Below are 11,245 nucleotides of genomic sequence, written 5' to 3' on the forward strand. Positions count from 1 at the left end.
CGGGTGGGCGGGCCCGGCCGCCGCGTGCACCTGAGGCGCGGGCCCTGCCTGTGCCCTGGGGCTGGGCGGGGCCGGGCGGAACCCCGCGGGCCTCAGCCAGCCAATCCTCGAGGGGGTAACTGTGGCGGCCCAGGCTCCGTTTAGGAGATGGGTTGTGACTGGCCAGGGTCTCACGCGCACGACCTCACGCCCATCCCTGTAAGAGCGACGGGGATTGTTCTGAAACTGGGACTGTTAACTACCCCAATAGAAAGGCTGGGAATAACAATTTTTAATTCTGATCCAGTTGCCCTGTCTATACTTTGTTCTGTAACGAGTCATTTTGTTCAAGCAGTTGTAAAAATTTAGCTTCAAACAAATGTAAAACTTTGTTCAAGCAAAGGTAAAAATTTAACTTCACGATTAACGATTCCATCCTAGAATTAAATATTCCCCTCAGACTAGTTATTCCTGCCCAGTTTCTTCAGGAGTTAACTGGTAATTTAAAAATAGCAAGTGCCGGGCGCGGTGACTCAAGCCTGTAATCCCAAGCACTTTGGGAGGCGGAGGCGAGAGGATTGGCTGAGTCCAGGGGTTTGAGACCAACCTGGGCAACTTGGCGAGACCTTATCTCTACAATAAAAAATAATAGTAATAAGCCGACTGTGGTGGCGTGTGGCTGTAGTTCCAGCTACTTGGAAAGCTGAGGCAGAAGGAGCGCTTGAACCCAACAGGTTGAGGCTGCAGTGGCCTTGAACGTGCCGCTGCACTCCATCCTGGGTAACAGAGTGAGACTCTGACTCAAAAAACAAGAAAATAAAAGAAAGAAAAAAAATTTAAGAATTAACCAGTCATAGCCGTGTACCTGTAGTCCCAGCTACTCTGGAGACTGAGGCAGAAGGATCTCTTGAGCCCAGGAGCTCAAGGCTGTGGTGAGCCTTGAGCAGCTGCATTCCACTTTGAGTGACAGAGTGAGACCCTCCCCCCGCCCGTTGAAAAAGAAAGTACAAAGAAATGGTGAAATTAACTTAAGTAACATTTTATTTAACCCAGTATATCTAGAACACTGTCATTTCATCATACAATCAATATAGAAATTATGGGTATTTTACATTGTTGCATATATAAATCGTTCATCTTACCTTCCCTCCCTATACCAAATCTTTTTTTTTTGAGTTGGAGTCTCACTCTGTCGCCCAGACTGGAGTGCAGTGGCCACTCCTGACCACCGCAGCCTCGACCTGCTGGGCTCCGGGATCCTTCCGCCTTAACCTTCCAAGTAGCCGGAATTACAGGTATGCGCTACCACGCCCCGCTGAATTTTTGATTTATTGTAGAGATGAGGTCTCGCTACCCAGCAGGTCTCGAACCCGCGGGCTCAGGTAGTCCAGCACCTCAGCCTCCCAAAGGCGCGGGATTACAGGCTGAGCCACCCAGCCCGGCTCCCCATACCAAATCTTAAGGATCCTGTGTGTATTTTACAGCACATTTCAATTGTACTAGCTACACTTTTTAAGTGCTTAGAAGCCACATGTAGCTAGTGACTATCTTATTGGACAGCAGTATTCCCAAGCCTTCAAGGATTTGTGCTGCTAAATGCAACCATGTAAGAGATTCCTTATTATAATAATAATGACTTAATGATAGAAATGACGAGGAAACTCACTATTGTCTATCCATATTGCCACAGCCCTTAAAGAAAGGCATAACAAGTGTTCAAGTGGTCCTGCACGTACCTACATTCCTGAGAGTTAGCAAAGAAAAGCGTTTTCCCTTATCTCCTATACATTCCCTGTACATTCCTGAGAATTAGACAAATGTTTTCCCTTATCTCATACATTCCCTGTAAGTCACTTCAAGGAATCCGTATCTCCCCTGCAGACAGTTCTCATTCAACTGAGAGAAATGAATCATTATTCCTTCTATCAGTGGTCATAAGTTTGAAAAATATAGTACCCATGTAACTATAAGTCTTGTAGTTTGCATAACTTTTTGTTGTTATAATTACTAATTAGCACTATATTATAGTAAATGTTTTGCTTGATAATGGGCTCTGTTGACTTTCTTGCTCTAAGGCAGGCTTGATCAACAAACATCTCTGGTGTTACTGATGAGAAAAACTGTGGGCTATCCTTGTTAACTGGCATTACAAAATGTGGACAATAAATGTTACTATTAACAAAATACAGCTGTCACTTAAGTTCTATACAATGCTCTGTCAGTCTTATAGTCAATGTATAAATACCAGCAACCCTAAACTCATCAAAACAGACTGTGAAACCTAAGGGGTGAGCAGACTGGTTCCAGAAACAATAGGAGCCAGGTTCTGTCTCCCTGGATTCTGAATTCAGAAATAAACTTCTTTCTGCCAGTTCTCTGCCTCTTGATTTATTGACATTGGAAGATAGCAGCCAAGCGTTTACTTGAACCGTAACAGAAAGAGAACTAAGTGTACATTTTAAAAAATATCTGTTGGATAAGGAATATTTAATAGTGACTATATTCTAAATTGAAAGTAAGACTACAGAAGGTGAAGCTAACCTTGCCATTAGGTTTTACACATGGAAATAGAAGCATTTCCATAAAGCATAGTAGATTTTTAAAAAATTATGATAAAAAATGTTATCACAGGTGTTTGTCATTTCTTTGTACTTACTGTTCACTATTCCTGCTTCCTAGAGAGGGATGACTATGCCTTTAGTAATGAACTTAATTCTTTCTAATATCTAAAATTGCAGTTCTTATCTGGAACTAACTGAAAAAGAAAGCAAAGCTTCTTGAAAATAAACTCCTTTTTTGTATCCTAAAATATTATTTTAATATTTCAAAATAAATGAAAACTTCTATGAGAAGAATGTTGACCTGTGTCCAGACCAAGCAAGATGAAAAAGTCTTATTTTAACATTAGGGAAATATCTAGGCATCAGAAAGAGTTTGAAAACAATTCAGTAGACTACAAAAGAAGCTGTAGATCCATAAGAAGAAAACCATTTGTCATAGATGGCCTGACCACATATGCAAAACAAAGAGCAACTGTGATGGTGCCATCCAGTTGCAAGTGGCACTGTGATTACTATCTGAAAGCTATTATTATTATTATTATTTATTTATTTATTTATTTTTTTGAGTTGGGGTCTCACTCTGTCGCCCAGACTGGAGTGCAGCGGCCACTTCCGGCCACCGTAGCCTCAACCTGCTGGGCTCCGGCGATCCTTCCACCTCAGCCTTCCAAGTAGCCGGAATTACAGGCATGTACTACCACGCCCGGCTGATTTTTTTTTTTGATTTACTGTAGAGATGAGGTCTCACCGCCCAGGCGGGTCTCGAACCCGCGGGCTTAGGCAATCCACTCATCTCAGCTTCCCAAAGGCGCGGAATTACAGGCTGAGCCACCGAGCCCGGCTAGATATTATTATTTAAACTGCATTTTTTGTGAGAAAGAACTTGGAATCTGAGGCCCTTTATTCCTCAAGATTCTGAATGTGGATGTTCCTGTTTTCTATATCAGAGAAACTAAAGCTGATGGCAGGTAGCAGATTCAGGGTAAGAAACTTAGATTAAATAGATTCAAATGCTAGCAGATGTGGTAGCTTGCCTCCGAGATTGGACCCAGTGATCCCTACTTCCTAATGTAGGTCTCTCCCATTTTGTACCAGAATTGGTCTATGTGACAAATAGCATACAGTAAAAACGATTGTCATTATATCACTTCAGTGATTACATTATAGAAAATTTCCACCTTGGATGGATTCTTTTCCCCCTTTCATTTGTCTGGGAGAAGCAAGCTGCCTTGTTGTAAGCAGACCTTTGAGAAGCCCATGTGATGTCAAGGATGAAGTCTTCTGCCAACATTCAATGAGGAATTGAGGCCCACCAACATTCTTGAGTGAGGTTGGAAGCAGCTCCTTCAGTATCACCTGAGCCTTGAGATTAATATTGACAACTTGACTGCAGCCTCATGAGAGTCTCAGGACCAGAACAACCCAGCTAAGTGACTTCCAGATTTCTGACCCTCAGAACTGTGAGAGATAATGAGTATTTGTTGTTTTAAGCTACTAAATTTGGGGATACTGTGTTACATAGCAATAGATAACTAATATATGAAGGGGGACCCCCTCAAAAAATGGAATTATCTTTTTGGAGATTGAGTCGCTTGTAGTTTACTTGGAATTTGTTCCTCCAGATCAAACGGTCAACCAAAGTCTTTCTCTGGAAGTTTTGAGAAAGTTGCATCATGATTTGTGGAAGAAACGTCCCAAGTTGTGGCAAGCAGGTGATTGGTTCTTCCACTATGACAATACTCCTACCCACACCACACTGAGTGTTCAGCAGTCTTTGACCAAAAATGACGTGACCCCTGTGCCCCCCCATTCTCCTGATCTCACCCCTAGTGACTTTTTTGGTTTGTTTCTCTGATTTAAAAAAGTCCTCAATGGGAAACATGTTGCTGAAGTGGGAAACAAAAAATGGCAGAAGCACTAAAACGCATCAAAATTGACAAGTTCAGAAACTTTTGAATGGTAAAAAAAGCATCTCCATAGGTGCATTGCATCAAACAAAGAGTACTCTGAAGTTGATTGAAGTGTAAACATGGAAGAATAAATATACAATTTTTTATAAATAAATTCCATTTTTGGGAGGTCCCCCCATGCAAATTATTTGAATCAAACACTATGTTGGATTAAAATTCAAAAGAATAAATATCTATAATTCCTTTATTTATTTTACCTTCTATTCCACAGAACAGAATTTCACAGATTAACTATGCACAATAAAAGACAGTGTAATATATTGGTTAAATACATAGCCTCTAGGTATACAGTAGTAGAAAGACCAGTATTCAATTGTTGACTCCTCCAATTTCTAGCTTGTGAGCTTGGGCAAGTTTTTAAAGTTTTCTAAGCCTCAGTTTCCTGTGATGGTATTTCCTAGCACATAGTAAGTGCAAAATAAATATTAGCTATAATTACTAGTTTTATTTTGATTATAGACTCTAAAGAAGTAGCTCAAGAACTATATGTTGGCCAGGCTCGGTGGCTCAGTCTGTAATCCCAGCACTTTGGGAGCCCAAAGCAAGTGGATTGCCTGAGCCCACGGGTTGGAGACCAGCCCAGGCAACTTGGCAAGACCTCGTCTCTACAATAAATAAAAAATTAGCCAGGTTTGGTAGTACATGCCTGTAGTTCTGGCTACTTGGAAGACTGAGGCGGAAGGATTGCCAGAGCCCAGCAGGTCGACGTTGAGGTGGCCATGAGTGTGCCACTGCACTCCAACCTGGGTGACAGAGTGAGACTGTAACTCAATTAAAAAAAGAACAATGTGTTCTCCATAGATTTGGATATATCTGAAGGTTCTTTAGGCTACAGCAGTCAGCAATTACTTGCCCGAGGAGAAGAAAGCCTCCAAAGAAGGAACCCCTCCTCTGAGAAAAGGATAGAGGGTCCAGACTTGGTCCAGTGTTATAGTTTCAGACCACATCTCAGTATCTCATCACCCTGATGCATATTGGTATTTTGTAGCATAGAACACCTGCAGCCTAGCCTAGCAGAACTTGACGCAGTTCTACTGGGTTGTTCGATAGAATGTGAAATCACATTTCTATTGTTATGTGATCCAGTCTGACCTGGACAGAGTGGTAACTAACTTTGAAGACAATGGATCTTGAGCAATTCTGAAAACTAGAAAATTTGTATAACCAAATACGTTGAACAATAGTTTAAGGAATTATATGTTCAGACTTTTTCTTCAGATGAGTGCAATTTCCAGTGTGAAAATGCACAACTTGACATCAACAGTTACAATTGTTGAATTCTATAGATATTATTATGCATCACCACCAACTTAAACATCCTATTAGTGGCAGTAGAAATGTAAGTGCATTTCCTACACCTACATAAAGTGAAATATGTCACTTGCATTTTAAGACTGGTTATCACATTCTAGAACAGACGTAAAAGACATTAGTGAGGGCCAGTATTAGAAATTTGAGTTCCCCAGAAGACTTTTTTTTTTTTTTACATTTTTTTTCTTTTAAAGATGTGAGGTACAGTTCAGGGTTAGGTATCCAAATGTTCATTATGCAGGTACCCTTGTTGATGAGGTATGCTCCCCCAAAAGACTTTTAGATATATATATATATGACATAGCAAGAAAATTGGGTCATTAATGTTATTTACTTCTTCATTCATATGGATAAGCTGTTATGTGCCAAGCACTGTTCTGGATTCTGGGAACTGAGGAATGAAACAAGATGTCTGTTCTCATGGAGCTTATATTTTAGGTGGAGGATGGAGAAGTTGACAATAAACTTGTAATAATAAATGCACATTTAAAATAGTGCTAAGTGCCAAGAAGAAATAAGAGAGAATGATGGTACAGAATGGCAGTCAGTGGGTGGCTGTTTTAGATTTCGGAGAAAGTAATCTCTGAGCTGAGATGCAAAGGATGAGAAGGAATCTACCATGTGAAGATCTGGGAAACAAATGTACTAAGCAAGAGAGCAGCAAGTGCAAAGACTATGAGGTAAGGGATGTGCTCAGGCTGTTTGAGTAACAGGGAAGACCAGCGTGACTGGAACATAGTGATCAAAGTGAGGAATGGTGGAACATAAGTCAGAGACATGGGCAGGAGGCCAGTTTATGTGGAGGCCAGGTTGTCTAGTGTCTTGTAGATAGTGGCAAGGAGTTTGAATTTCTTCTAGGAGAGAAACCATCAGAGTATTTTTAAGCAGAGAAAGGATCAGGTCAGATCTCTAGCATAGAAGAAACATTCTGCCTCGTACATGGAAAACTGACCGTAGAGGACAAGAATGAAAACAGGTTGATTAGGAAGCTATTCAGCATCATAAGCAAGTGCTTATGATGACCTGAATTAGAGTAGTACTTGTGAAAGAGATAAATGGGTGAATTCAGAATATATTTTGAAAGCAAAAGGTGAGTTTTGTGTCAGTTTTTGAAATGGAGAAATTTGATGGGGTAGGGGTTTGGAAAAGTAAGAGTTTTTTAATTCCAATTTTTTGCTTCTTAAAAATTGAGGTAAAATACACATAACATAAAATTTATCATTTAGCCATTTTAAAGTACATTAAATATAGTCACATTGTTGTCCAACCATCACCACCGTTCATCTCTAGAATTCTCTTCATCTTACAAAACCGAAACTCTGTATCTATTAATTCCCTACTCCTCACAGCCTCTAATAAACATTTTGCTATACAGAAGTCTCCATGAATTTGACCACTTTAGGAACTTTATACAATGGAGTCATTCTTGACTGGCTTATTGCCACTTTGTGTAATGTTTTGGAGGTTTATCTCTGTTGTAGTATGTGGCAGAGTTTCCTTCTTTTTTTTTTTTTTTTTTTGAGTTGAAGTCCCACTCTGTCACCCAGGCTGGAGTGTAATGGCATGCTCACAACCACCACAGCCTCAACCTGCTGGGCTCAGGCGATCCTTCTGCCTCAGCCTTCCAAGTAGCTGGAACTACAGGCACTCACCAAAACGCCCAGCTAATTTTTTGATTTATTGTAGGGATAAGGTCTCTCCAAGTTGCCTAGGCTAGTCTCGAACCCCTGGACTCAGGCAATCCCCTTGTCTCCATCTCTCAAAGTGCTGGGATTACAGACTTGCACCACTGTGCCCAGCCTTTTCCTTCCTTTTTAAGACCGAATAATATTCCATTGTATGTATACATTATTTTGTTTACCATATCCATCAATGGACACCTAGGTTGCATCCATCTTTTGGCTATTGTGAATAAAGTTGCTGTGAGCATGTATGTACACATATCTATGTGCTTATAGTTCTTTGGTTGTATATCCAGAGTGGAATTGCTGGATCATATGGAATTCTAGTTTTCACTTTTTTACTATTTTATATTCCCATCAACAGTGCCCATGTGTTCCTGTTTTTCCACATCCTCACTGACACTTGTTATTTTCTGGGTTTTTTGACAGTAGCTATCCTAATGGGTGTGAAGTGGTATTTCATAGTGGTTTTGATCTACATTTCCCTAATGATTAGTAATGACCATCTTTTCATGTGCTTATTGGTTATTTATTTGTTTTCTTTGGAGAAATGTCTATTTTAAAAAAATTTATTGTAGAGATGAGGTCTTGTCAAGTTGCCCAGGCTGGTCTTGAACCTGTGGGCTCAGGCAGTCCTCTTACCTCAGCCTCCCAAAGTGATAGAATTATAGGAGTGAGCCACCACGCCCGGCTGAAATGTCTATTCTTTTGCCCATTTTTTAATTGGGTTGTTTTCATTGTTATTGTTGATTGTGGGTGTTCTTTATATATTCTGTTTATTAACCCCTTTCAGATATATGATTTGCAAATATTTTCTCCCATTCCATGGGTTGTATTTTCACTCTATTGAGTGTATCTTTTTATGCACATAAATGTAAATTTTTTGATGTAACCGAATTTATCTATTTTTCATTTTGTTGCTTGTGTAAGATTTTCATTTTAAATACAAGTTTGGGATGTCTATTAGATATCCGAGTGGAAATGTCAAATAGTTGAATTTATGAATCTGAAGGTCATACGAGAGGTCAGAGTGAGATATAAATTAGGGATTTATCCACATATAGATGGTATTTAAAGCCAAGGGTCTAGACGAGATCATCCAGGAGAAGATTCATAGGAACACATAGGTCTCCCTATGGAATACTGTCATCTTAGAGTAAAATTCTATAAAAAGAGATCAGGAGGTCTTGGCTGAGTTAGATTTGGATAGTATAAGTTATTAACTGTCTTAGTGTGTTCTTCTAAGCTAGATACTTAGGGTGGAAATTAGACACAGGTAGATGCTTAAGGTGGAAGTTAGAAGGCCCTGGGCAAATATCAATTGGCTCTGCTATTGTATTATTATAATAAACTAATAATAGCCCATGACCTCATTTAATTCTCACAACAGCTCTATGAGATAGATATTCTTGTTGTCTTCACTTAACAGACAAAGAAAGAAAGGAGAAGTTAAGACAGATCCAGTTACTATAGTTATTTCTGGCAGGTTCAGATTAGAACTTTGGTCTGTGTGATGGTTAGCTTTACGGGTCAACTTAACCGGGCTAACGGATGTCTAGATAGCTAGTAAAACATTATTTCTGGATGCGTCTCTGAGGATGTTTCCAGAAGAGATTATCAAGCATTTGAATCAGTGACTGAATAAATAAGGTCTGCACTCAGTGTGGGCAGGCATCATCCAATTCATTGAAGGCTTGCATAGTGCAAAAAGGCAGAGAACATGCTTATTGTTCTACCTACTTGGAAGGCCGAGGCGGAGGATCATTTGAGCCTAGGAGTTTGAGGCCAGCCTGGGCAACACAGAGAAACCCCATCTCTAACAAAATTACAAAAAAAAAAAGAAAAAAAAAAGGCAGAGGAAGGGTGAATTAACTCATTCTCTCCTTCTCTTCTCGAGCTGGGACATCCGTCTTCTGCTGCCCTCCAGAAATTGGAACTCCTCATTCTTGGGTCTTCTGACTCTGGGACTTAAAACCTCAGCTTTTAGACTTGGACTGAATTACACCATCAGTTTTCCTAGTTCTCTGGCTTGCAGACAGCACATCAGGGGGACTTCTTAGCCTCTATAATTACATAAGCCAATTCACATAATAAAGTCTCTTTACCTTTATCTATAGCTGTGTCTAAACCTGTATATCATATTGGTTCTATTTTTCTAGAAAACCCTTAACCACTATTTCACTTTCTGTAGTCTCAGTTATCCACGGTCAATAGGGTCATCCAAAAATATGTGGATATAGTACAATAAGATATTGAGAGACAGAGCAAGCGAGAGAGAGAGAGAGACCACATTCATATAACTTTTATACAGCATATTGTCATGATATTCAACTTTATTATTAATTATCATTGTTACTCTCTTAGTGTGCCTAATTTATAAATTAAACTTTAACATAGGTATGTATTTATAGGAAAAAACATACTATAGTATATATAGTGTTCAGTACTAGTCAAGGTTTCAGGCATCTGCTAGGAGTCTTGGAACATAGTCCTGTGCCTCCAAGTCTTTGCTCTTAATTACCAGTACTATGTCTCATTACGCTAAAAAAATCAGTCTAGTTCTGGGCCCTTACTAACTGACTGTCTTTAGTATTCTTAAGTCTTCGTATCACCACAGTCATATCTGTGTATGGTGAATGATCCAAGAAAGATGGTGCTATTCCTGCCATCTAAGTTAGGCTGACCTGCAGTTTCTTTTTCTGAGCACTCTGGATCTTAACACTGTGACAGGTTCTCCTACACCCCCAACAAGAATGAGAAAGTAGATGGACACAGCATACTAGGCCCAAGAGAAGTTGTCATGCTTTTATTCCCTTTCCTCTTCAATCTAGATACTACTGTCCCTTGCTTCAGTCAATCGCAGTTTCTTCATTGTCTAGTCATTCTGCTCATTGGTTCTGCAAAGCCCCAAATCCATCCTTTGTGCACTTCACTCCTACCCTGGGGCGTTAGAGGAAATCACACAATCATGTGAAGTGGTATCTCTAGAGTTTAAATTTCCAATCACAATTGTACCCTCAACCCACTTGTCACTCTCTCTAACCCATGCGTTTCCTCCAACCCATTAGTGATCCCCCTTCTCTCCTGCATCTTAATTCAGTATTCTGGATTGAGAATGAAGAGTAAAATGGTTAAACTTATCTTGGGCTTAGATTTTGCAAGACTAGTCAACAAAAGGACCATAGTAGTGGCAAGAGTGTAAGCAAATGGAAAGGATCACAAGGTATAAACTGGAAGGGAAAGGAAATGATGTCAAGTGAGAGCTGAAGGATTGGTAAGAAAACAAAAGGTCCTAGAGTAAGGCAGGGCTGTTGTGATGGATAAACAGAGCCCAGAATGTGTCGTTGGAAGCCAGGATGTGAAGTACAGGTCCAGGTCAGGTATTGTGAGGCTGAGTGGGGGCATTACTCACCCTCCTGCACACAAAAGTCACCAGGGCCTTGGGCTGGCTTCCAGAGAGATGTGGTTAAACAACCAGACAAATTGTCGGCACAGCACAAACCTGAAGGAGGCATTTTGTGAAGGAGTTATAGTTTGGAAGCAGCAGTGGGGAACAAGGAAAATACTGAGATCTGGTCCATTCTCAAGTTCACGGGAAGTGCAAAATGAGTGGTCTCCCTTTGAGAGAGAGAGCTGAGAGGGAGGTGGAGTACTCAGTGGGAAGCCAGGCAAGGCAAGAAGCTGGAGGGAGCAACCAGGGATGTACTTGAAAGAGGAGACTTGCTTGCCCACAGTGAAAACA

General features: G+C 40.4%; 1 protein-coding gene across 1 annotated transcript in view; it reads right to left on the minus strand.

The window, feature by feature from the left end:
- Positions 1–4,350, minus strand: part of SLC22A5 (solute carrier family 22 member 5) — a 31,907-nt gene extending 27,557 nt beyond the window's left edge. The window contains exon 1 of the mRNA XM_021710699.1: positions 4,144–4,350. Coding sequence (XP_021566374.1) covers positions 4,144–4,350 — 207 coding nt within the window. The remainder of the gene's footprint in view (positions 1–4,143) is intronic.
- Positions 4,351–11,245: the final 6,895 nt, after the last annotated feature.

This window comes from Carlito syrichta, unplaced genomic scaffold (assembly GCF_000164805.1).
Source record: "Carlito syrichta isolate Samal-C Ts95f unplaced genomic scaffold, Tarsius_syrichta-2.0.1 Scaffold297468, whole genome shotgun sequence".
Lineage (NCBI taxonomy): Eukaryota > Metazoa > Chordata > Mammalia > Primates > Tarsiidae > Carlito > Carlito syrichta.